Source organism: Mustela nivalis (genome assembly GCF_964662115.1).
Source record: "Mustela nivalis genome assembly, chromosome: 5".
Classification (NCBI taxonomy): Eukaryota; Metazoa; Chordata; class Mammalia; order Carnivora; family Mustelidae; genus Mustela; species Mustela nivalis.
The window spans coordinates 142,084,683-142,111,288 of record NC_139024.1 but is presented as its reverse complement, the minus strand read 5'-3'; the positions used below and the strand labels follow the sequence as shown (position 1 = coordinate 142,111,288).

The 26,606-nt window shown below is 42.6% G+C and overlaps 1 protein-coding gene across 4 annotated transcripts in view; it reads right to left on the bottom strand.

The window, feature by feature from the left end:
• The window catches only part of LOC309864552 (N-acetyllactosaminide beta-1,6-N-acetylglucosaminyl-transferase), a 56,100-nt gene extending 30,400 nt beyond the window's left edge, over window positions 1-25,700 (bottom strand). The window contains exons 1-3 of one of the 4 annotated variants that reach the window (XR_014311605.1): window positions 24,251-25,697; window positions 16,955-17,266; window positions 5,958-6,982 (exon numbers count right to left, since the gene is read on the bottom strand). Coding sequence is in view for 3 of the 4 variants with exons in the window: in XM_082730178.1 (XP_082586304.1) it covers window positions 6,972-6,982; window positions 24,251-25,175 (936 nt within the window). In the remaining variant the exon portion in view is untranslated. Of the gene's footprint in view, window positions 1-5,957; window positions 6,983-16,954; window positions 17,267-24,250 lie in introns of those variants that run through there. The other 3 variants (XM_082730178.1, XM_082730176.1, XM_082730177.1) reach the window with 3 other exon arrangements.
• Window positions 25,701-26,606: the final 906 nt, after the last annotated feature.

The following is a 26,606-nucleotide window of genomic DNA, read 5'->3' as shown; positions in this document are numbered from 1 at the left end:
CCTTTCTGGAGAAATAAAAGAACTAAAATCTAACCAAGTTGAAATAAAAAAAGCTATTAATGAGGTGCAATAGAAAATGGAAGCTCTTACTGCTAGGATAAATGAGACAGAAGAAAGAATTAGTGACATAGAAGACCAAATGACAGAGAATAAAGAAGCTGAGCAAAAGAGAGACAAACACTGGACCATGAGGAGAGAATTTGAGAGATAAGTGACACCATAAGATGACACAAAATTAGAATAATTGGGATTCCAGAAGAAGAAGAAAGAGAGAGGGGAGCAGAAGGTATCTTGGAGAGAATTATTGTAGAGAATTTCCCTAATATGGCAAAGGGAACAAATATCAAAATCCAGAAGATGCTAAGAACGCCCCTCAAAATCAATAAAAATGGGTCCACACCTGGTCACCTGATAGTAAAATTTACAAGTCTTAGCGACAAAGAGAAAATCCTGAAAGCAGCCCGGGAAAAGAAGTCTGCAACGTACAAGGGTAAAAATATTAGATTGGCAACAGACCTATCCACAGAGACCTGGCAGGCCAGAAAGAACTGGCATGATATATTCAGAGCACTAAATGAGAAAAACATGCAGCCAAGAATACTATATCCAGCTAGGCTATCACTGAAAATAGAAGGAGAGATAAAAAGCTTCCAGGACAAACAAAAACTGAAAGAATTTGCAAACACCAAACCAGCTCTACAGGAAATATTGAAAAGGGTCCTCTAAGCAAAGAGAGACCCTAAAAGTAGCAGATCAGAAAGAAACAGAGACAATATACAGTAACAGCCACCTTACAAACAATACAATGGCACTTACCCTGAAACAGTTACCCTGAATGTTAATGGGCTAAATGCCCCTGTCAAAAGACACAGAGTATCCAAATGGATAAAAAAAACAAAATCCATCGATATGCTGCCTACAAGAAACTCATTTTAGTCCTGAAGACACCTCCAGATTTAAAGTGAGGGTGTGGAAAACAATGTACCATGCTAATGGACATCAGAAGAAAGCTGGGGTGGCAATCCTTATATCAGATCAATTAGATTTTAAGCCAAAGACTATAATAGGAGATGAGGAAGGACACTATATCATACTCAAAGGGTCTGTCCAACAAGAAGACCTAACAATTTTAAATATCTATGCCCCTAACATGGGAGCAGCCAACTATATAAACCAATTAATAACAAAATCAAAGAAATAAATCAACAATAATACAATAATAGCAAGGGACTTTAACACTCCCCTCACTGAAATGGACAGATCATATAAGCAAAAGATCAGCAAGGAAATAAAGGCCTTAAATGACACACTGGACCAGATGGACATCACAGATATATTCAGAACATTCCATCCTAAAGCAACAGAATATACATTCTTCTCTAGTGCACATGGAACATTCTCCAGAATAGACCACATCCTGGGTCATAAATCAGGTCTCAACTGGTATCAAAAGATTGGAATCATTCCCTGCATTTTCAGACCACAATGCTCTGAAGCCAGAACTCAATCACAGGAGGAAATTTGGAAAGAACCCAAATACATGGGGACTAAACAGCATCCTTCTAAAAAATGAATGGGTCAACCAGGAAATTAAAGAAGAATTGAAAAAATTCATGGAAACAAATGATAATGAAAATACAATGGTTCAAAATCCGTGGGACCCAACAAAGGCAGTTCTGAGAAGAAAATATGTAGCGGTACCAGCCTTTCTCAAGAAACAAGAAAGATCTCAAATACACAACCTAACCCTACACCTAAAGGAGCTGGAGAAGGAACAACAAAGAAAGCCTAAATCCAGCAGGAGAAGAGAAATCCTAAAGATCAGAGCAGAAATCAATGAAATAGAAACAAACAAACAAACAAACAAAAAAAGAACAAATCAACGAAACTAGGAGCTGGTTCTTTGAAAGAATTAATAAGATTGACAAACCCCTGGCCAGACTTATCAAAAAGAAAAGAGAAAGGACCCAAATAAATAAAAACATGAATAAAAGAGGAGAGATCACAACCAACATCAAAGAAATACAAACAATTACAAGAACATATTATGAGCAACTCTACGCCAACAAATTCTGGAAGAAATGGATACATTTCTAGAGACACATAAACTACCACAACTGAACCAGGAAGAAATAGAAAACCTGAACAGACCCATAACCAGTAAGGAGATTGAAACAGTCATCAAAAATCTCCAAACAAACAAAAGTCTAGGGCCAGATGGCTTCCCAGGGGAATTCTACCAAACATTTAAAGAAGAATTAATTCCTATTCTCCTGAAACTGTTCCAAAAAATAGAAATGGAAGGAGAACTTCCAAACTCATTTTATGAAGCCAGCATCACCTTGATCCCAAAACCAGACAAGGATTCCATCAAAAAAGAGAATTAAAGACGAATATCCTTGATGAACACAGATGTGAAAATTCTCACCAATATACTGGCCAACAGGATCCAATAGTACATTAAAAGGATTATTCACCACGACCAAGTGGGATTTATTCCAGGGCTGCAAGGTTGGTTCAACATCTGCAAATCAATGTGATGCAATACATGAATGAAAGAAAGAACAAGAACCATATGATACTCTTAATAGATGCTGAAAAAGCATTTGACAAAGTGCAGCATCCCTTCCTGATTAAAACTCTTCAAAGTGTAGGGATAGAGGCCACATACCTCAATATTATCAAAGCCATCTATGAAAAACCCACCGCAAATATCATTCTCAATGGAGAAAAACTAAAAGCTTTTCCGCTAAGGTCAGGAACACAGCAAGGATGTCCGTTATCACCACTGCTATTCAACATAGTACTAGAAGTCCTAGCCTCAGCAATCAGACAACAAAAAGAAATTAAAGACATCCAAATCGGCAAAGAAGAAGTCAAACTATCACTCTTTGCAGATGATATGATACTATATGTGGAAAACCCAAAAGGCTCCACTCCAAAACTGCTAGAACTTGTTCAGGAATTCAGTGAAGTGTCAGGATACAAAGTCAATGCACAGAAATCAGTTGCCTTTCTTTACACCAACAACAAGACAGAAGAAAGAGAAATTAAGGAGTCAGTCCCATTTATAATTGCACCCAAAACCACAAGATACATAGGAATAAACCTAACCAAAGAGGCAAAGAATCTATACTCAGAAAACTATAAACTAATCATGAAAGATATTGAGGAAGACACAAAGAAATGGAAAAATGTTCCATGCTCATGGATTGGAAGAACAAATATTGTGAAAATGTCTATGCTACCTAAAGCAATCTACACATTTAAGGCAATCCCTATCAAAATCCCATCCATTTTTTTTCAAGAAATAGAACAAACAATCCTAAAATTTATATGGAACCAGAAAAGACCTCGAATAGCCAAAGAATTGAAAAAGAAAGCCAAAGTTGGTGGCATCACAATTCCAGACTTCAGGCTCTATTGCAAAGCTGACATCATCAAGACAGTATGGTACTGGCACAAAAACAGACACATAGATCAATGGAACAAAATAGAGAGCCCAGAAATAAACCCTCAACTCTATGGTCAACTAATCTTTGACAAAGCAGGAAGGAATGTCCAATGGAAAAAAGATAGTCTCTTCAATAAATGGTGCTGGGAAAATTGGACAGTCACATGCAGAAAAATGAAATTGGACTATTTCCTTATACCACACACAAAAATAGACTCAAAATGGATGAAGGACCTCAGTGTGAGAAAGGAATCCATCAAAATCCTTGAGGAGAACACAGGCAGCAACCTCTTTGACCTTAAACATAGCAAATTCTTCCTAGGAACATCACCAAAGACAACAGAAGCAAGAGCAAAAGTGAACTATTGGGATTTCATCAAGATCAAAAGCTTTTGCAAAGCAAAGGAAACAGTTAACAAAACTAAAAGACAACTGACAGAATGGGAGAAGATATTTGCAAAGGACATATCAGATAAAGGGCTAGTTTCCAAAATCTATAAAGAGCTTAGCAAACTCAATACCCAAAGAACAAATCCTCCAATCAAGAAATGGGCAGAGGGGGGCGCCTGGGTGGCTCAGTGGGTTAAGCCGCTGCCTTCGGCTCAGGTCGTGATCTCAGGGTCCTGGGATCGAGCCCCACATCGGGCTCTCTGCTCAGCAGGGAGCCTGCTTCCTTCTCTCTCTCTCTGCCTGCCTCTCAGTGTACTTGTAATTTCTCTCTGTCAAATAAATAAATAAAATCTTTAAAAAAAAAAAAAAAAGAAATGGGCAGAGGACACGAACAGACATTTCTGCAAAGAGGACATCCAGATGGCCAACAGACACATGAAAAATTGCTCCACATCACTCGGCATCAGGGAAATACAAATCAAAACCACAATGAGATACCACCTCACACCAGTCAGAATGGCTAAAATTAACAAGTCAAGAAATGACAGATGCTGGTGAGGATGTGGAGAGAGGGGAACCTTCCTACACTGTTGGTGGGAATGCAAGATGGTGCAACTCCTACACTGTTGATGGAAAACAGTGTGGAGGTTCCTCAAAAAACTGAAAATAGAGCTACCCTATGACCCAGCAATTGCACTACTGGGTGTATATCCTAAAGATACAAACGTGGTACTCCGAAGGGGCACGTGCACCCAAATGTTTATAGCAGCAATGTCCACAATAGCCAAACTATGGAAAGAACCTAGATGTCCATCAATAGATGAATGGATAAAGAAGATGTGGTATATATACACAATGAAATACTATGCAGCCATCAAAAGAAATGAAATCTTGCCATTTGTGACGACGTGGATGGAACTAGAGGGTATTATGCTTAGCGAAATAAGTCAATCGGAGAAGACAGCTATCATATGATCTCCCTGATATGAGGAAGTGGAGATGCAATTTTGGGGGGTTAGGGGTGGAGAAGAAAAAATGAACGAAGATGGGATTGGGAGGGAGACAAACCATAAAAGACTCAATCTCAAAAAACAGACTGAGGGTTGCTGGAGGGAGAGGGGACGGGAGAGGGTGGTGGGGTTACGGACATTGGGGAGGGTATGTGCTATGATGAGTGCTGTGAAATGTGTAAACCTGGCGATTCACAGACTTATACCCCTGGGGATAAAAATACATTATAAGTTTATTTTTAAAAATAAATAAATAAATAAATAAATGTTTTAAAAAAAGACAGTCGATTAAGCATCAGACTCCTGCTTATAGTACAAGGTTCAAGTCGCATTCTCAGGTCACAAAATCCTACCCTACGTCTGGTTCTACGCTTAGCATGGAGTCTGCTTGTCCCTCTCCCCCTCGCTCTTCTCCCTGTTCTCAGGCTCTCTCTCTCTCTCTAAAATAAGTAAATAAAATCTTTTTAAAAATAAATAAAAATAAAAAAACAACGTCAAAAAAGAGAGAAAGAAGCAGAAAATACACAATTATTGGGGGCAGATGTGGGACGACCTGAACCTCATGTGTAGCTGGTCAAAGTGTGAAGGGACACAACTCTGGGAACCATGCGGAGTCTCCCAAGGGTGAACACAGGCAGGTACCCTGACCTAGTAATGCCATTCCCGGGGATTTACTCAACAGAAAGGCATCCATGTTTATCAAAGGACATAGAGCTCAGTATTCACTGCTGCCATATTCACAACACACCCAAATGCCCATCAGCTTTCCTCAACCTTGGCATTACTGGCATTTGGGGTTGAATATGCCTATTGTGAGGGCTGCCCTGTGCATTGTCGGATGTCCAGCAGCCTCTCTGGCCTCGACCCACTAAGTGCCATGCCGGCAGCATCCCTTGCTCCCAACTGTGAATTGTGACTACCAAAAGTATTTTCAGATATCTCTAAATCTTCCTGGTAGGGGTGGGGGGGGAGGGGAAATCATCCCTCCTCACCTCCCACACCTCCTTCTCTCTACACCATGATGGGAATGAAAAAATGTAACTGCTTGCGACACAAAAAGCGAATCTTACAGATATAACACTGAGCAAAAAAAAGCCAGACAGTAAAAGAGTACATGCTGTTTATTTCCATGTATTTTAAAGGACAAAAACAGGTAAAAGTAATTTATGGTCTTAGACATGAATTAGACATAAATTACACATAAATAAATTAGACATAAATAAGACATTATGGTCTTAGACATTGGGGTAATGATGGGGAGACGGGTCATGTTCTTTGTCTTGATGGTTGTTATTTGGGTATGTTCAGTGGGTGAACATTCTTGATCTGTGCATTTTCCCATGTTATGCAATTCTTCACCAAAAACAAATGAATGAATGAATGAACGAAGAATGAATGAATGAAATGAGTCATGGTCCTTCTCCTGGGAAAACTCTGCGAGGTGAGTTTTCTAGGTAAGTAAAGATCAGGCGTCCTGGAATGACTAATATTTATGGGATTTTATCCAGAGTGATCAAATACTCTGCAGACACATTCAAGAGTGCACTCACTTCTTCCTCAAACCATCAGACTGCTAAGAAAGACTCCAGTCTGGTTCCTGAAACCAAGCCACCTTGGGCCACGACCCAACCGGCCACCTCTCTTGCCTGCCAGTGAGTAATGTCCAGAAGAAAAGGAGTCAAGAGAAAACAGAACAGGAGGTCAAACATTCAAAAACCCTCTGTGCTCATCAGCACAGATCTGAGTGCCTGCCCTTATGGCACTTGTCACCAGGAGCTGATGTGGTTGGAGAAGGTGCCACATGGGCAAGCAGCAGGTGTGAATGACAAAGCTGATAGCTGGCATCCGGGGCGATCACCCCTGTCTGTTCAATGCGGCATTGAGACTCCGGGACCTCCCAGCCCAGGGTCACTCAGCATGACCTAGGACTGGAATGGGAGTCATCGTGCCATCCTGGGCCCCATCAGGCAGGCCCAGGAATGGCACAGAACCCAGATGGGCTCCATGGGGAGACCATGAGAAGGAAAGGGGGTCTGGCTTCACTTCCAATGAGACACAGGCATTCCTTCTCTCCAGCATTTCTTTTTTCTGTGTCAAGTTCAATCAGTCATCGGTGTTCAGAAAGCACCTAAGACAGAAACACTATGAAATTTCTTTTCCTTTCCTTCCAGCTTCTTTTTTTTTTTTCTACAGCTCAGAAAAATTGTCAGGACAAATCTTTTCCTGATGGCTCAGATTATGATTGATTTCCAAATCAATCCCTTGCATGGAAATCCCTTGATTTCCACCTCTCCCTTCCCTCTTCAGGTGGCCACAGTTCTGTATGTTCTGAATGGTCACAAGCAGAAAGGATCTAGGGAATTCCTGGTACAGGCTGAACTAGGTTCCTGAGGTCGGGCTCTTGAACTCATTACCAGGTGCTTGGTAGTCATCTGGAGTACCAGAAGCCCCGTGCACCCTTCCTCTCGCTCTTCTCTTTCTGCAGAGAACAATTCCCCACGCCCAAAGTACTTATTCCTCTGTTCTGATCTGACTTGGGGACGCCAGGGGCACAGACCTTGCCTCGTGCTTCCTGGATTCCCAGTCCTTCCCCATCCACAGATACTTGCTGTCCTGGTGATTTCTGCTAAGGTTCTTTTTTTGTTAAGCATTGATTTTCAGGAAGACTAGGTCTGAGGCCATCCTCATGACTGATATATTTGAAGGGGGTTTGATACACTACTGTAAGAATTCCATCAGAATCAGTGACCAGTGTGACCAAAACATTACCCCTGCCCCCAACGTTGAAAAATGGAGCTGAATAGCTTCCATTTGGCCTTTATATATATTTTTTAAAGATTTTATTTTTGGGGTGCCTGGGTGGCTCGGTTGACTGGATGTCTGGCTCTTGATCTCAGCTCTGGTCTTGACCTTGGGGTTGTGAGTTCGAGCTTTGCATTGGACTCCACACTGGTCATGGAGCCTACTTAAAAAATAATAATAGTAATTTAAAAATAAATAAATAAAGATTTTAATTTTAAGTGATCCTTATGCCCAAGATGGAGCTTAAACTCACAGGCCTGAGATCAAGAGTCAGGTGCTCTACTCACTGAGCTAGCCAGGCATCCCTTTGTCTGGCCCTTTTAGACCCCTCCCTCTGGTCTCCACCCTTCAGGAGGGCTGACTTATAGGGAGTGTATCAGGCAGCTCTGACTCTGGTTGGGTTTGCCAGTGAGGGCACAAGAGAAGGCTCAAGGTGTTTGCTTCGGTCAAAGGAGGCAGCTCCTTTCTTGTCAGTCACATCACAAGAGCTGCCTCCTTTGACCGAAGTTGTTCTCATAGGGGCCCTTTGAGAAGGGCCAACCACTCCTTCTTTCAGGTCTCAAAATGGTAATAATAGTTCCACTATTACCGGCCCTGGGTATTACCATACTCTTTAATAAAGGTTTCCCTCCACTCTACCCACACCTTCCAAAACAGTCCTCTTGGTAAATCTTTCTTGATTAGCCTATTTAAAAAAATTTATTTATTTATTTGAGAGAGAGAGCGTGAGAGAACATATGCATGCATGGGATGGGGAGGGGCAGAGGAAGAGGGAGAGAGAGTCTTAAGTAGACTCTGTGCTGAGCATGGAGCCCAATGAGGGTTCAGTCTCATGACCTAAGATCATGACCTGAGCCAAAACCAAGAGTCCGAGGCTCAACCCACTGAGTCACCCAGGCGCCCCTTGATTAGCCTAATTTTTTTTAAAAAAATCTTATTTATTTATTTGACAGAGATCACAAGTAGGCAGAGAGTCAGGCAGGGATGGGGGGAAGTAGGCTTCCCTCTGAGTGGAAAACTGGATGCGGGGCTCCATCCCAGGACCCTGAGATCATGACCTGAGCCAAAGGCAGAGGCTTAAGCCACGGAGCCACCCAGGTGCCCCTTGATTAGCCTAGTTTAAGCACTCTGTTTCCTGCTGAGGCTCTGACTCATTCACCAGTAATAAAAGATAACATTGAGATAATACTTATCAGGTACCAAGTATTGGGTCACTAGTTCAGGCAGGACATTGTTAATGCTCACCGCAACACTGTAAAGTAAAACCTATTATCCCCATTTTACAGATGAGCAAGTAGGATCAGAGGGGCCCAACAGATCACCCAAGTTCATGAAGTCAGGTAGAGCTGGAGTCTAACTTTGTATTTTATACATTTACATATTTACCTGTCTTCCAATACAAATACATTTATGACAATCTCAAAATTCATTCGGAACTCCGTCTCTCTTCCCGGGAGCCAAAGCTACAGCTCGTGGACAGTGGATCCTGGGAGCAGGATTTCAGCTGAGCATGGTGAAGGGGAAGGACTGGATTCACAGAGTGGAGGCAAGCACGTAAGTGAATCCAGGGAAGTGAGCGGGGGCTGGGTCCCTCACTACTAGGGAAAGAAGTGGAGGGAATCAACCCTGTGTTGATGGAGATATCAGTGTGCACTTGTGGTTTTAGTATCTATTTGAAAAGCTAAGATATAGATGGGCATGTGTGTGAATGTGCGAGTGACTTGGACTGTGTGTGTGTGTGTCATGGGTACATACAGACATTATGTGTACACATATGTATATATATTTTTCTAGATCTAATCCCCAAGAAGGCATAGAAGTAATAACGCCCTTGAGTGCCCAGGCCTTGGTTTCTAAATATCATTCTCCATGAAATGGAACCAAGGTTCCTTGAAGAAAATGGCTGATTCCTAGCTAGGAGGCGGGTTAAGTACAAGCAAGGCCGTGCTCAAAGAAGAATGGGGGCCGTTGAAGGGATTTCAGAGCCACCGTGAAGGGGGCCCCACTGGCTGAGTCTGAGGCAATTTCAGCAGCAAAATCAGTAAAAATTGTAATGGATTGTAACCCTTTATTGAGTAAAATGAAAATCTGTGTCCACAGGGGTATAAATAAACAAACACATGGGAAGAAGAGAAGGCTCAGCCTTATAGATGATTGTCAACTAATAAACATAAAAGGAGGGAGTTGGAAAAAAATCACAATTTGGCAACCACATGGTAATAACTGAGCCAGACAAGAACCATCGGTGGACAGTAGAACCCGGGAGTGACCATTTGATGCAGAACAGTATATCTAAAAAGCCTCAAACTGTCTCCACACAAAATACTCATTAATGACTTAGTAATGAATATAAAATTGTACTGATTAGCTTTACAGTGGAGCAATTGGCAGGGACGACCTGACCCCAGGGACAAAAGTGAATGTCACCGCTGCTAGAAGAAATACACCGTGCAGGGTTCCCCGCGGGGGGCATCTTATCTCTGGTATCTTTGCCCAGAACGCAGAACTTGAATCTAATCACAAGGAAACACTCACACGGTACTCTTCGACAATGATAAGAGCTTGGAGGACACAGACAGGCTGAGAGGTGGTTCCAAATCAAGGGGATGAAAGAGGGATGGTGGCTGAGTGCAGCTTGAGATCGTTAAGCAGATCCTAATTTACGAAGAAGTTTTTAGTACAATGAGTAAGACTGGAATAGGGTCTGTGGGCAGTAATGTGTCTTTCGATGGTGGTGCTAGTTGTATAGGAAAGTATCTCTGTGGTTAGGAAGCCTGTTTGAACCAGCAAGGAGGAATTGACAAATGGCGTAGGAAAATTTTATAAAAGAGAAAGGGAGACTAAGATAAGGCGAAGGCAAATGTGGTCACATGTTATGGGTGGGGGGATGTGCGCATGAAGGGTAGAGCTCTATGCTATTCTTGTAAGTATAACAATTTTGAAATGAGTTTAAAAATAAAAGGTTAAAAACTCACTGAGAGGGGCGCCTGGGTGGCTCAGTGGCTTAAAGCCTCTGCCTTCGGCTCAGGTCATGATCCCAGGGTCCTGGGATCAAGCCCCGCATGGGGCTCTCTGCTCCGCAGGTAGCCTGCTTCCTCCTCTCTCTCTGTCTGCCTCTCTGCCTACTTGTGATCTCTCTCTGTCAAATAAATGAATAAAATCTTAAAAAAAAAAAACTCACTGAGATCAGAGTCATGTTTTCTTCTTTTTTAAAAAATTTTAACGTTTTAAATTTTAATTGCAGTATAGTTCATGTCCAGTGTTGTATTAGCTTCAGGGACACAATGTAGCGATACAACAATTCCATCTGTTACTCAGGGCTCATCAGGACCAGTGCCCACTTTATCCCCTTCACCCATTCCACCCATCCCCCGCCCCCCTGGGAACCATCAGTTTGCTCTCTAGAGTTAAGAGGAGTTAAGAGTCTGTTTTGGGGTTTCTCTCTCTCTCTCTCTTTTTTTTCCCCAGAGTCATGTTTCCATTATATGCACTGCTTAAGCTCTGGGAACTTCTGCAGGGCAGCCTGGAGGATTAGACAGACAATGAAGCAGAGATCACGCAAACCTAGAGTTTTAGGGGTTTTCTTATAGACTTTATTTATTTATTTGACAGTGAGAGAGGGAACACAAACAGGGGGAGTGGGAGAGGGAGAAGCAGGCTTCCGGCTGAGCAGGGAGCCCCATGCAGGGCTCCATCCCAGGACCCTGGGATCATATCTGGAGCCAAAGGCAGATGCTTCCCTGACTGAGCCACCCAAGGCATCCCCAAACCTAGAAATTAAGTCATTTTACCTTCCGGAGTCTCAGTTTCTGCACCTGCAAATTGAAGGTGATAATATCTACCCCCTTCAGAGGTTTACCTTTTTTTAAAAAAAGATTTAGTTATTTAAGAGAGAGAGAAAAACTGAGGGTTGCTGGGGGTTGAGGGGTAGGGTTAGGGTGGCTGGGTCATGGACATTGGGGAGGGTATGTGCTATGGTGGGTGATGTGAACTGTGTAAGACTGATGATTCACAGACCTGTACCCCTGAAGCAAATAATACATTATATGTTAATAAAGAGAGAGAGAAACACGCAAGAGTGGGGGGAGGGGCAGAGAATCCCAAGCGGACTCCGCTGAGTGCGGGGCCCTGACGCGAGGCTCCATTCCAGGACCCTGTGATCATGACCTGAGCCAAAACCAAGAGTCAGATGCTTAACTGACTGCACCACCCGGGTGCCCTTCAGTCAGAGGATTTCTGTGAGGCTTAAATGACTCAATCCATGAAGCATCAGGGTTAAGTGGAGAAAGCATTTGTTCTGGAGTATTCCATCTTTGAGAAAAGGTACATTATCGACATCCACAAAACTGCCAATGTTGGGGCCGTCTAGAATGTGGAAATATCCCCCATTTTATAGAACGAACACAGGACAATGATGCTGCCTCAAGATCTGTGCCTTGTTACCAGATTCAGCTCTTCCTGGCATTTTACAGCAAATGGAAAGTTGGCTCCCTGAGATTCTGAAATCTAGGGTCTCACGTGGGATGGTATATTAAGGGAATACTTTCCCACTGTTTTTTACCCTGTGACATCTACTGAAAACAATCATTCGTCTGGTACTTGTAAAAAATATGAGCAACAACCAATATATACAGACAAAGCTCTTTAAGCCAGAGGCGTACGGTCCAGAACACCGACTGATCTTCCGCCTGCCAGCCGGTCGGCACACACAGACGCCGCTGGGAAAGCTCAGCAGTGAGCACTGAGCACAACAAGGAAGAGGCTGCTCTAAGGGGAGAAAGTTCAGGAACAAGCTAAAAGCACTGCACCCGCATTGGAAAAAGACCGAGCTGCTTCTAGCTGTACTTACACATTCGGCTGTGCTGGGCCCTGTGACCTTCAGACCAAGTCAAGGTCTCCACTCTTAGGACACACATTTTATGCATGGTGACCTATCATTGTCCGTCTGTTCCTGCCCAGTCCTGCCGTGTCCTTGATTTCATTTCCCCTCCTGTCCTAAACTTCCCTTTTATGGCTTCAGAGTAGAAAACAAGGAGAGCCTTAAATCCCATCCTTTGCCTCGCTTTTTTGCCTGATTCATGGGACTGAAGACACTGGAGTCTCACAGAGCAGGGTTGGGCCCTAGGAGGTTGCCAGAGCAGCTAAAAACAGCTGTGCACGGCTCGGCACTCGAGTGGAAAATTCTACCAGGGTGACTTTACCTTCTGTAAAAATTGTTATGATTTTTCACCAAGGCTCGAAGGACGTTAGTCAGGAATGAGGAGATTATAGGAATTTGAGGCTCACTTCATTCCTAATAAGGAGAAAACTACGGAGACACATTTATGAATCCTCTGAGGTGAAAAAAAAAAGAAAGAAAGAAATGGTTGCGAAACCCTGTGAGACACTGCCCTGAATTTCTCAAGCTCAGTAACCCAAGACTTAGCATTTGGAGCAGCACACTGAGGTGCACTGAAACAGCCTCCCTCCTGAAGGCTCAGCTGTCCTAATGCAGCTAGCACAGACCAGTGCATAGCCCCCCAAAATGGAGACCACAGCCATGGGGCACCTCTCGAGAAAGGGAAGGAACAAAAAGTAAAAGCTGCAGAAACACCAACGAGGACTCCAGCACAAACCCTTCCTTATAAAGAACAGGGACAATAAGGATGAGGGCTAAAATATTTTTTATTTTATTTTATCGGAAAGGAGGGAACCGGAGCCATTTGCTTCTTAAAAAGAGGAGGAATCATGGTTTGCATAAACCCAGAGAAAAATGGTTCTGTCACAGTAATTGCGTCTTGTTTACGTGGGCTGCTTTATTTATTTTTAAAAGATTTTCTTTAAAGCTTATTTACTTAAGCAATCTCTACACCCAACATGGGGCTGGAACTCACCACCCAGACAGAGATCAAGAGTCGCGTGCTACAGCGACTGAGCCAGCCAGATGCCCCATCTTATTTATTTTTTAAATAAGTCTTAGCCAGTTGCTTAGTCAGAGGATTCAAGAGGCAAAAACCTTAACATTTGGGCCATGCAGTGGGTTCTTAATTCAGTGTTAGACAATCTCATCTCTCAATCCACTCCACGTTCAAAAGAAATTTAATCATCTTGACTGGGGTGCCTATGAACTGGGTGTCCTTGGGTAAGTACTCCAAATTCTCCATACCTCGGTGTTCTCATCTATAAACTCATCTATAAACAGGGTTGCAAGAATACTAAGGTTCAAAGAAACAGGGTAAAATAGGCAGTTTGTCCTCTCGGAAGAAGAAAATACCAAAGCTAGCAAGTATGTGAAAAGATGGTAACATCATTGTTCATTAGAGAAATGCAAATCTAAAGCACAGCTATAATTTTACAGCCGCTACCATGGTGTAAATAAAACAGAAGGCAGTAACAAGGCTTGGGGAGGATGAGGAGTAATGGGACCCTCACAGAAGGCTGGTGGGAATGTACAATGTAGCACCTGCTTTGGAAACCAGCTGGGCAGATCTTCAAAATGTGAAACATGGAGTTACCACATGGACCAGCGATTTCACTTCTGGGATCTCCCCCAGGAGAAAAGAGAACATGTGTCTATACAAAGACTTGCTCAGGAATGTTCACAGGAGCATTTTTAATGGCCAAAAAGCAGAAATAACCCAGAAGTCTATCAACGGATCAATAAACAAGATGTTAACAGCTATTCGATGGAAGAGGAGGTCGGCCATGTAAAGGAGTGAAGTACTGATTCATGCTAGAATGTGAATAATCCGCAAGAATATCACACAAAGCAAAATCACCAGATGTGAAAATATATATATAATTTGATTTATATATAATGTCCAGAAAAGGCATATCGATACAGATAGGAAGGTGAGGTTTGGGTGTGGAAATAAAAAGTGGCTGTAAAGGACAGGAGGTTTCTTTTGGAGGTGATAAACATATCCTAAATTTGTCGGCACCTGGGTGGCTCAGTTAGTTAAGTGTTTGTCTTCAGGGAATGAGCCCCACATTGGGTTCCCTGCTCAGTGGGGAGTCTGCTTCTCCCTCTGCCCCTCCCCCTGCTTGTGTGTGTGCACGTGTGTGCACGCGTGTGCTCTCTCACTCTCTCTCTCTCGTGCGTGTGCTGTCAAATTAATAAATAAGTAATCTTAAAAAAATATTCTAAATTAGATGGGGGTCATAGTTGCACAACTCTACAGACATACTAAAAATCAATGAATTGTACGTTCAGAATGGGTGAATTTGGTGTTGTATGGTGTGTGAACTAGACACCTGAATCACATGCTTCACTTTTGAGGTACGTAAATTATACCTCAGCAAAGTTGTTAATTTAGGAGAGAAGAAAGAAAGGAAGGAAAGGAAGAAAGCCGGCTGCTTCTGTGGAAGAGGAAAGGAGTAGTCTTCTCCAGTCTTCGCCTGAGGAGGTGACATTTCAGCTGGATCTTAACAAATGTCCAGAATGGGCAATGTGAGTAAAGAACATTCCAGAACAAGGGGACAGCCAGCAAGGGTAGGGAGACTATTTGTCTTTGGGCCAATCTAGAGCAACAGAAGCTTGGCAGAGTGGGAGGCTTTCAACTAGTCACAGAACACTACTTCCTAATAACAGGAAAGAGAAACCAACCACTTAAGGCTCTACCCATGTGACATGGCCACGAAAAGCTACTGCTAGGGGTAACCTCGTGGGCCCCATACCCATTTCTAGCGAAATATTTTCCCTACACCTTCATAACCAAATGGGCATGAGTTCTTCTAGTCACACATGGAAATTCTAGAATAGTAACACCAAAACCTCAAAAATCAACATCAAGGAAGTTGGTCTGTTCCCCTCTTTCTGGACATTGAATGCCTACAACATACCAGATCCTTCCAACAGGCCCACAAGAGATACGTTATCTTCAAGAAAAGACAAAGAATCAGTCTCAGAGAAATTAGGCACCTTGCCCAAAGTTATTAAGTGTAGGTGGCAAAGCCAAGACAGTCTGCTTTCAAATCGCACCAGCAGATGGAGGGCACCCACTGACTCCAGAGTAAACAGATATTTAGATCATTTATATTCAACACACTCACTCCACAGACCACTGAGTCTAAAAGCATTCTAATTGATCACTGACTCTAGTTCAGTTAGGTCTACCACTTCCTTTGTCTTTCTCTTCAATCTACTTTGTATCTTGCTCCCTCTCACCACAGGAAGAAATGTTGTCTCTGAATATTAATTATTAATAATATCTTCATTAGGTTAATTAAATATAAATATTAATATCTTAATTTAATTAATCTAGGGTCACGTCTCCCATTGTTCCTCAGAAATCAGGAATATGCTCTAATTAACAAAGCAAGTTTGTTCATATATGTCGGCACTAATGATGCAAACCCTTTTTGGTAGTAATATATGTGGATATGTAAAATGCATATAAATTAACTAAACGGCATCTTAGGGCAATTTCTGATTTGCAGAAATTATCATTATCTTGAGTTTAAAGACTCAAAAAAGTGTCAAGATCTCTAGTGGTCCTTGGCTCTGCTGAGTCATCCTAAGCAAGTAAGCATGTCATTCCAAAACTTAAACCATAAAAGACACTGAACTTCTAGGTGACCTCAGTCTTACGAGGGTATAACTGTCAAGATAACACAGGTCATCCTCTTGATGAAAAGGACCAGGAAAAGAACCAGGAAAGAAGAGTCTTAGGGAGGAAGGATAAAGAAGAAAGTAAGGATAAAGTATGAGCCACAGAAAGCTCCAAGAACAAATTCAGTGACCAGAGGAAAGCAGACAAAAGTATAGCACAGATAAGATCATTCAAAGTTACAAACCACTTCCCCCCTGCCCTGCCCTGCCCCCATTTTTTCCAGAGAAACAAAACTAATCCCACTATTTCCTTGCTAATCTAGCTGCATAAAGATGAAGTGTGTCACACCATTTATCACCTTCTCAAGAGACCATATTTCCTTGAAAAGAACTCATGGGGGCCCCACTCATAGATTCCCTTTCCTGTAAGTTTAAAAACTGTTATTTTCTAGCAGACAGAAAAAGATACTGTTCAAGCTAATAGTACGACTTACACCACTCCCCCACTGCAAGTCTGTCCATACACCCAGGGGCTCTTGGAAGCATAAGGTGTTTGAGGAACATGAACATGAATTCCCTCTGGGCATAGCAAGATCCCAGCCAAATCACTGGGGCCACAAGCATGGGTTCCCAGGACCCTCATGATTCAGATCTACTGATCTTTGACTCCTATAGTTGCTTCTCTCAAGAGCTTGGCACCTCTGCTTCGCATTTCTACAAACATGGCAATTAAAGAGATTAGCCAATTGCCAGTAATGGTAGACTCACGCTAGTGTGGCCTCGTCCGCAGCAGGCCTCCCCCATCAAGGGCACAGGGGTTCATGGACGACACAGAAGACCATCGGGGCTGATCTGTCGGCTGGCTCCAGGGGAAGAGAAAAATGGGATGCAGGGAGTCCGCCCTTCCAGGTCCACTATGTCCAGCTCTCTTCCTTCTTCTGCTCCTTCCCCTTAGGCACCTTTGCATTCCTTTCTCCTCTCGTCTCCACCAAAACCTGTGGTCAGGTTTCTTTTTCTCACTCATTCAGATTTTAATATGAATTTCAAATAAACCCTCACGGAATCATATTCCAAATATTCCTTTGGAGCAAGTGAGACAGAAATCATCGGTCAGTTATTAAATCTTTAAACCCGAGGGACACTCAATGAATATAACCGCCGCTGGTGTTACCCTAACCCCGGGCAGAGCCCTGAAAGCCAGACGCACACAAGAGGAGCAACTCAGAAGGAAAGTGGGAGGACAAGAACTTGCACCTGGGGACCTCAGATGGTGCTTTTCCATGATGGGAAATCACAGCCAGCTGAGTCAGAGGATTAAGAGGCCGCCATCTTGTTGCAGACTGGATGAAGGGAGAGAGGTAGGAGGAGAGAGCGTAGAGAAAAGTGGGGCAATGTTGGAGGCACAAAGGGGAAGCAGGGAGGTCAGGAAGCCCTAGTTTCACAACAGGTAGTGAAGTTTATTGGGAAACCTCTTTATTTGTTTGAATTTTTATTTATTTGGGGAGGGAGCAATCTCTTTAAGAACATAAGTGGGGGGGGGGGCATCTGGGTGACTCCGTGGGTTAGGGCCTCTGCCTTTGGCTCAGGTCATGATCCCACGGCTCAACGGGAAGCCTGCTTCCCTTCCTCTTTCTCTGTCAATCTGCCTACTTGTGATCTCTGTCAAGTAAGTAAATAAATAAAATCTTAAAAAAAAAAAAAAAGAAAGAAAGGAAGAACATAAGTGGGGGCACCTGCCTGGCTCAGTAGGTAAAGCATCTGACTTTGGCTCAGGTTGTGATCTCAGGGTCCTGGGATGGGGCCCCAGTCAGAGTCAAGCTCCTTGCTCAGCTGCGAGCCTGCTTCTCCTGTTTTCTCTGCCCCTCCCTCTGCTCGTGTGCACCTGCTCTCTCTCTCTCGCTCTCTCTCCCAAACAAAGAAATAAAATCTTAAATTAAGAAAGAAAAGACCCTAGGTGAACTTCTTTTCTGTGATTCTTCTGTCCTCATGGGCACCTCCCCCTTGTGTATGCTGTGCACAAATTCTTACTTTCAAGGCTTCCAGAGGACCTGCCACTTCTTAAGACATTTATTATGGACATGGATGGGGTGAGGAGTGGATGTTTTCCTTTGTGCTTTAACCCACAGCTGATTGGAACAGCTCAAGACCTAAATGAAGGGCAGCCACGCACAGAGCAGGCGGCAGCACCCTATGCAGTGATGTGACATGAGAACAGGGACTCGTCCTGCAGTTCCTACGTGACCCAAAGCAAGACTCTGCGCATACTGGAAGGGGGCGCCCTGAGAAACCGTGGTCTGCAGAACAGCTCAGCATCTGGCTATGGAGTGGGGACCCACAGAGGGCATGAGCCATGGGTCAGCGTGCAGCCCCAGCAAGGGAAGCTCTGAAGCAGGATAAGAATCTCAGAAAAGGAAAAGGAAGCAGGCAAAGCCAAAGCAGCAGAGGTGACAGACTCCGTCACGCTGCTGGGACGGCATCGCTGACGTCTGCCCATTTACCCACACTTACCTGTGACGGCGACATCAGCCACATATGCAAATGGGATAGGGGTATACTGGGCTAGATACAATATATTACTTAAATTAATTTCCCCTCTTTGTTTTTATTTTTATATGTTTTTAAAAATTTTTTATTTAAATTCAATGAGCCAGCATATAGTATATCATTAGTTTCAGATGTAGTGTTCAGTAATTTATCAGTTGCGTATAACACCCAGTTTTGTTTTTATTTCTTTTAATGTGGCTGCTAGAAAATCCAAAACTACATATATGGCTCACATTATGCTTCTTTTGAGTGGTGCTGTTCTAGCGCCCCATGAGGCCATTTTGTCTGGGAGATTTTTTAATAAACCCCCAATCACTGCAGTCAACTAGAACAGTCTTCAAACGTCCCAAATAACAAACCAGCCAAATAATACATCAGCTAGAAGTGCCCTCAAAACAGAACTGACTCAGATTTCCACACAGCAGGAGTGATAGTTGGACGAGACAGATGTTTAGGTTTCAGTTCCTTTCCCTCCTCATGACCAAGCCCTCTATACAGGCTCACCCAGCTCCTGCAGGAGACAGCTGCTGGGTGAGGGGGCACCGACTTCCTAAAAGGATCCTTCAGGGGGCGTTTGCATGGCTCAGTCAGTTAAGCCTCTGCCTTAGGCTCAGGTCATAATCCCAGGGTCCTGGGATCAAGCCTGGCATCAGGGCTCAGCAGGAAACCCTTCTTCTCCCTCTCCTTCTGCCTGCTGCTCCCCCAGCTTGTGCTCTCTCTACCAAATAAATAAATACAAAATTTAAACAAAAAAAAAAAAAAAAAAAAAGAAAAGAAAAGAAAGAAAGGAACCTTCATACATATAAGATAGAAACTCCTTCAAGGGCTCACTCTTCTAAGTTTTGGAGCAGTACAATAGTTTTCCATTGTTTCACTGATCTGTAACTGCTAACCAGAGATGTAAAAGTCCATTTCCAATAGATTACCCAGCTTGAGAAGTCAGGGTGTTACCCTTAAGTTTCTGTTCAACAAGCTGACTAGAATCATCCTCTAGAATCACGGACTTTCAGGATGGAAGAGAATCACAGGCCATCTTGTCCAATACCTGGTAAGTGAGCTGCCTTTTCTGCACTTCTCTGTTTCTACAGATCCCTTTTGCTTGCCCACCACCGAGGAAGCTACCCGTTCTAATCCCAGATTGACAGATTTTTAAATCTCCCACCACTGACCCTAGATTCTTCTTCCAAATGAGCAAATCTTTCAATCATGTGAAGACAATGACACTCCTTCAAATCTTTTTCATATTGAATAACCTTTTTGTTTGTCTTGGTCCTTGCTAGGAAAAAAAAATGGGGTTTGGTCCTTTATCCTTTTTGACTGCTATCTTTGGAACCTGCATTGTCAATGTCTTTGCTTAAAGTCTGGGGCTCCTACCTAAAAAATCTCCATCATGCTTGATCCAAGCAACATGTCAGAAGTGGGGTTATTCCTCCCTCATTCTGTACATTGTAATTCCATAGAAACAACTATATGGTCATGACTACCCCCCCCCCAACTTTCTTGAGACCTGATTTCTTTTATCACTACAACCTTATCCCTTCCAGCTTTTGGAAAACCACAAATTTAAATAGATTTCTATGCGATATCACCTCACATCTGTTAGAATGACTATTATCAAAAAGACAAGAAATATCAAGTCTTGGTGAGAATGTGGAAAAAAGGGAACCCTCTTGCACTGTTTGTGGGAATGTAAATTGGTGCAGCCACTCTGGAAAACAGTACGGAGGTTCCTCAGAAAGTTAAAACTAGAACTGCCCTATGATCCCATAATCCTACTTCTGGGTATTTACCTAAAAAAAATAAAAACATAAGATGAAAAAGTTATAGTGCCCCCTTGTTCACTGCAGCACTATTTACAATAGCCAAGACATGGAAACAACCTAAGTGTCCATAAGTGGATGAATGGATAAAGAAGGTGTGATATATATATATATATACAATGGAATGTTACTGAGCATAAAAAAGAATGACATCTTGCCGCTTGTGACCACATGAATGGACCTCGAAGACATCATGCTAAGTGAAATTAAGTCAGACAAAGAAAGACAGATACTGCATGATCTCACTTATATGTGGAATCTGGGGGGGAAAAAAAAAAACAACACTCGCAATACAGAGAATAAATTGATGGTTTCCAGAGATGGGAGGTGGGGAGGGGGGCAAATGGGTCAAGGTCAAGGTCAAAAGTTACAAACTTCCAGTTTTAAAATAAACAGGTCCTAGAGATGTAATGTACAACATATGACTATAGTCAATAGTACTGTATTATATTGTGGGGGCTAAGGGTAGCCCACCCCAGAAATGTGCCTCTTTGGCATATTTTGAACTAAAGTTACTTAAGAAAGAGCCAGCACATTACTCAAAGAATACAAAAATACAGACTTGAAGGGGTACATGGCCCCAATGTTTACAATAGCCTTATTAACAATAACCAAACTATGGAGAGAGCTCAAATGTCCACCAACTAATGAATGGATAACGATGTGAGATATATATACACATATATATACACACATATATATACAACATATATATACATACACATATATATATACATATATGTATATATCATCAATATGCATATATTAAAAATCTCATATGCATATATAATGGAATATTACTCAGCCATCAAAAATAATGAAATCCTGTCACTTGCAACAATGTGGGTGGAGCTAGAGTGTATTATGCTAAGTAAAATAAGTCAGAGAAAGTCAAATATCATATGATCTCACTTATCTGTAGAGTTTAGGAAGGAAAACAGAGGAAAATACAGGATAGGGAGGAAAAAAGAGAGAGGGAGGCAAGGCATAAGAGACTCTTTTTTTTTTTTTTAAGATTTTATTTATTTATTTGACAGACAATGATCACAAGTAGGCAGAGAGGCAGGCAGAGAGAGGGGGTGGAGAAGCAGGCTCCCCGAGGAGCAGAGAGCCAGATGTGGGGCTCAATCCCAGGACCCTGAGATCATGACCTGAGCCAAAGAAGAGGCTTTAACCCACTGAGCCACCCAGGCACCCCCAGCATAAGAGACTCTTAACCATAGGTAACAAACTGAGGGTTGATGGAGGGAAGGTGGGCGGGGGATGGGCATTAAGTAGGGCACTCGTTGTGATGAGCACTGTGTGTCGCACAGAAGTGATGAATCACTGATTTCCACTCCGGAAACCAATATTGCACTGTATGTTAATTAAGTAAAATTTAAATTAAGAAAAAAGAAAAGAAAAAGGCTGCTTAAGAGCAACATCCTGACCCTCCCTCCATCCTTTGTCTCCAGAAAGCAGGAACTAGACCTCCCACATGAAAGCTACCCTCCCTGTATCAGGAGATTAAGGGACCTTCTTCTCACCAGAGGTAGGAAATTCAGAGCTGAGAAGAAGGTAGAAACAAACCTCGGTACTTTTACTTAATCATTACCCCTGCCCAAATCCTTTTTAGAATTTCTTAGTAATTGAGTCTCCCAAACATAAGTTTTCTTTGTCCTGTCAATTTCTCACAGATTTATGTCTCTTTTTCTAAAATGTATACAAGCTGGATGCTACCATCCAGCTTTGGGTTGTACTTTCAATATTGGTTCTCTGCACACACATACTTAAACTTTGGGTTTTTTCCCTTCTGTTAATTCGTCTCAGGCCGATTGAATTCTTAGACCAGCCAGAAGAACATTAAAAAGAAGAGGTAAATTTTTTCCTCTCTGACAGTATATTGAAAATTGCTTAAAAAAGCAGTTCTTTATTATTACTATTATTATTGTTGTTATTACGTTCAAGAAAGCCATTCTTAAATGTTCTCGTCACACATACAAAAAATTCTTGTCACAAGAAAAATAAAGTTGCTAAATTCTAATCAGATTTGTGGTGGTGATCATTTTGCAATATCTATAGATAGCAGGTCATGTTGCATGTACACTTGGAAATAATACAACGTTATATGCCAATTATACCTAACTTAAAAATAAATCCTAAAAATTAATAAGAGGTTATTTTCCTGTGGTTTAAAAAAAGCACTCTAAGTCTATGAAATTTTGTATAACAACTTCTAAAGCAAGCAACTGCAGTGGTTCACAGCCCTGGCTGTCCCTGAGAATCACCTGCAGACAGAACAAATACCTAAGAAAGGTCCATCCCAGAAGTCAGGCCCTGTGGGAAAAGGGGCCTGGCCTTATGTATTTTTAAAAGCTCCAGGTGAATGTAGTATGCATCCAGGGTTGAGCCGCTAATCTCGAGAAACCATGAATCTTATGGTCATATGGATTCAAGTTACTTCTTGCTTGAACTGTGAATCTGAATTTTTATTTTTGAATTTCACTAGCAGGACTGTATCGGTTCACTATAAACAACTTGAGATCATTCAAATCGTTTAGAACTTGGGTCAAAGGGAAGGTGCAGTTAATTTAGTAACGACTGAAATCTAACTGAAATCAAAAGAGCATGAGGCTTAGAAGACCTGGTTTGTATCATTGGCATCATCACTCACTAGCTGGGCAGCTTGAGGCCATCACGTTGATCCCATGGAAGTTTCTTTGTCTATAAAATGAAGGCACTGGGGTGTCTGGGTGGCTCAGTGGGTTAGGCCTCTGCCTTCGGCTCCGGTCATGATCTCAAGATCCTGGGATCGAGCCCCGCATCGGGCTCTCTGCTCAGCGGGGAGCCTGCTTCTCCCTCTCTCTCTCTGCCTGCCTCTCTGCCTACTTGTGTTCTCTCTTTGTCAAATAAATTTATAAATAAATAAATAAATAAATAAATAAAAAGAAGGCACTGCTCTAGAAATCTTTAAGGTGCTCTAAATTTATGACTCAATTCCAGGAAAAGAACTTGCAAATAAAAAGTTTTAAAGTTATACACTGCTCCCATTTTGAAAGCAAGTGTATTTAGCTATTGGAGCTTTGACAGGAGCCAACATATTATTAAAATGTTCAAACTGCCATTCAAATGTACTTTTTTTTTTTTAAGATTTTATTTGTTTATTTGACAGATAGAGATCACAAGTAGGCAGAGAGGCAGGCAGAGAGAGGAGGAAGAGTCTCGATCCCAGGACCCTGGGATCATGACCAGAGCCGAAGGCAGAGGTTTTAACCCACTGAGCCACCCAGGAGCCCCTCAAATGTACTTTTTAATATTTATTCCTGATTGTACATGACATCACACTTAAAGGAGAATTGGGTTTAGTCTTTCATTGTCACAGCCGGCTTTCCCTCAATCCTTTGCCCTGTCTCAAGGCTGCAGCACATATCTGAATTGGGTCTGTGGGTCCCGAAAGGCATTTTGGCATGTCAGCAAAATTGAGTCAGAGGGTTGAGCTCTACCTCGGCCCTGCTAATCCCTATGCCTCAGTTTCCTCACCTGTAAATGGACATGAGTGACATCTGTGAACAGAACTGTTACAAAGATTTTTTAAATTAACATTTAAAACTGTAAAGAGTTTTGAAATGTTAACTTTTTTAAACTAGTTTTTAAAGCAGTTCATTCAGTTTTGGCCATGCAATGTTCGCCCATGAGAACAGAAGTTAAGAGACACACATACCTGGGATCCTATTGAGCGTCACCCAGAAATGCTCATCAGGGCTGTAAGTGTCTTTGGACCAGGAGAGCAAGTCAAGCGCACGCTGGTCTTGGAGGACAAAGTTGGCAAATTCCCTTGTGAGGGCCACATAGGCAGTACCAAAGTAAATGGTCATGTTGTGAGGAGGTGGAGTTTTCAATTTTCTTGTTTTAAGCATGTAGGAATTTTTTTTACTTAATAGCTCCTGGTGGACATATTTAGTCCGTCCAATGGCGTGATCGGGGGGCAGCACCCCCGGGGTGATGTTTTTCCCCTTAAAGCTTTTCAGATACTGAACGATCTCCTTGTTGGTCTTCAGGGGGAAGTCTTGCCCACACGTGTTGATGGCGTACTTCCAGGGCACCTCGGACAACGCGAGGTCTTTGAGGCAGTTCAGGTCAGCCTGGAGCCTAGAGACCCCCCCATAGACAACCGGCTCCATCTTGGAGGCCAGGAAAGCATTTGGGAAGCAGCTCAATAATCGCTTCACTGAATCTTTAAATGTATCTGTTGCCTTCTCATCCATGTGAACACAGTAGACATTTTGAGGCATGTAAATTGCCCTGAAGAGTCTCTCAAAAGTGCCAAAGTCTTTGTGGATGGTCACCGTATAAGCCAAAGGGAACTCCGCTTCCTCTTCTGATAGTGTTTCTGTTATATAGTGACTTTGAGCCACGTACTCGTAACAGCTAGATTCGCTGAGGGTAGTTTTCAGTGCATTCTCTCTTGGGTAAAAAACCTTCCCCTTAAAAATCTGGTGACAGACTTGTGCTAACAGGGAAGCATTGGACAGAGATGCCTTCAGAAAATGCTTCTCCTCCCATAATTCGTTATTGTAAACAAATACAAAAATCAGGGCAGTGATAAGAGACACAGTAAAAAGACAATGCTTCCAAGAGACCATCATTCAAGACCAGAAAGGGAGGGAAATGTTTTTCAAGAGCTGATCAGAGTATAGATATATTTAACTTACATTTTCTCCAGAATCCATAAATCATCCTCTCGGTAGACGCGACTCTGATCAGCTGCTCCGTGCCCTTGCAGTTGACCGTTTTGTCCTTTCGCTGTCTTCCTTCCCTTCTCATTCTCCGCTGTGTTTCATTTCCACCTTTTTTTGACACATTTCTGAAGTAGCTTCTTTGGATTTGCTTGGCTCCGGCTCCCGTTGACCTGCAACCTGCAACCTGTTACCACACAAAAACAAGCTGCCTCAGGGAGATGCCGATTCTAACACAGCCACCTATCACTACCGTAAAAGCACCAAGGGCTGAGTTCACCATTCTGCAAGTCATCCCCCTACGACTTCTACCCCAGCCTCTTCTCCCGGCCAAGGGTTGGCAACTGTGTCCGCTCCCCAACTTCCTGTTAATCATTGCATTCAACTGACTGGCTTTGTTTGCTTAAACAGCACTGCCAATTTCTAAAGCTTCAGTTCTAAGCATGTGAACACTGCCTGGAGAGATATTCTGTCAATAAATATTTAGTGCTTAAAAATTAATCTCGTAACCTGTCTTTTTCCACACATACTCACCCTCCTTCCTGTCTTGGCTGAGTATGTTGTAAAGTAAGGCATATGACTGGCTCTGGAGCCAAATTCTTTCCAAGGCTTAATTTTCCCTGCTGCTGGGTGAGGTCCTTTAAAAAGGCACATTTGCAAACTTACTTCACCACCTACCTTATTACACAAAGTGACCGGGACACTTCATGAATAAAGGCTAATTAAAAAAAAACCAAAACACAAAAAAACCCCAAACAGCTGTCCTTACCCAAAAATTGTGTAAAGGCTATAACTGTAAAGGCCAAGCTGATTTCACCCTCGCCCCAACTGGGTATCTGGAGAGGTATGAGAGAGGAGCTGTCTCAGTCTGGGTGGGAAGTTCCAGAACTCAAGGAGAGAGGTATCACAAATGTACCCTTTCAAAAAAGGTTACCCTTTCAAAGGGGTTTCCCCTATGTAAAAAGCTAAAATAATTTTATCGCCTTCCTAGGTCAGTCGTGAAAATAAAACGAGATAATATGTGTAAGAGTTCATGGCCGTGGCCAACCCAAAGAAGGGCTGAGAGAGAAGAGTGAACAAAAGCCCCTCCCCCACCATGTGTCAAGGAAAAGACACAATCACCACCTGTCCTTTGAAGGCTTTTTACACTTCCCTATTCTCTCTTCCATGAGCCCATGCTACTTAGATGATGTATCAAAGATAGCATAGATCAGTTTTACTTTATTTGGTGGTTGGCTGCATGTGGGTGTGAACGTCCGCCATCCACACTTGGGGGAGTGGTGTGTTTCACACATCCCTCATCTGTTTTTAGCTCCCAGCCCTGTCTGCACATGCTAGACA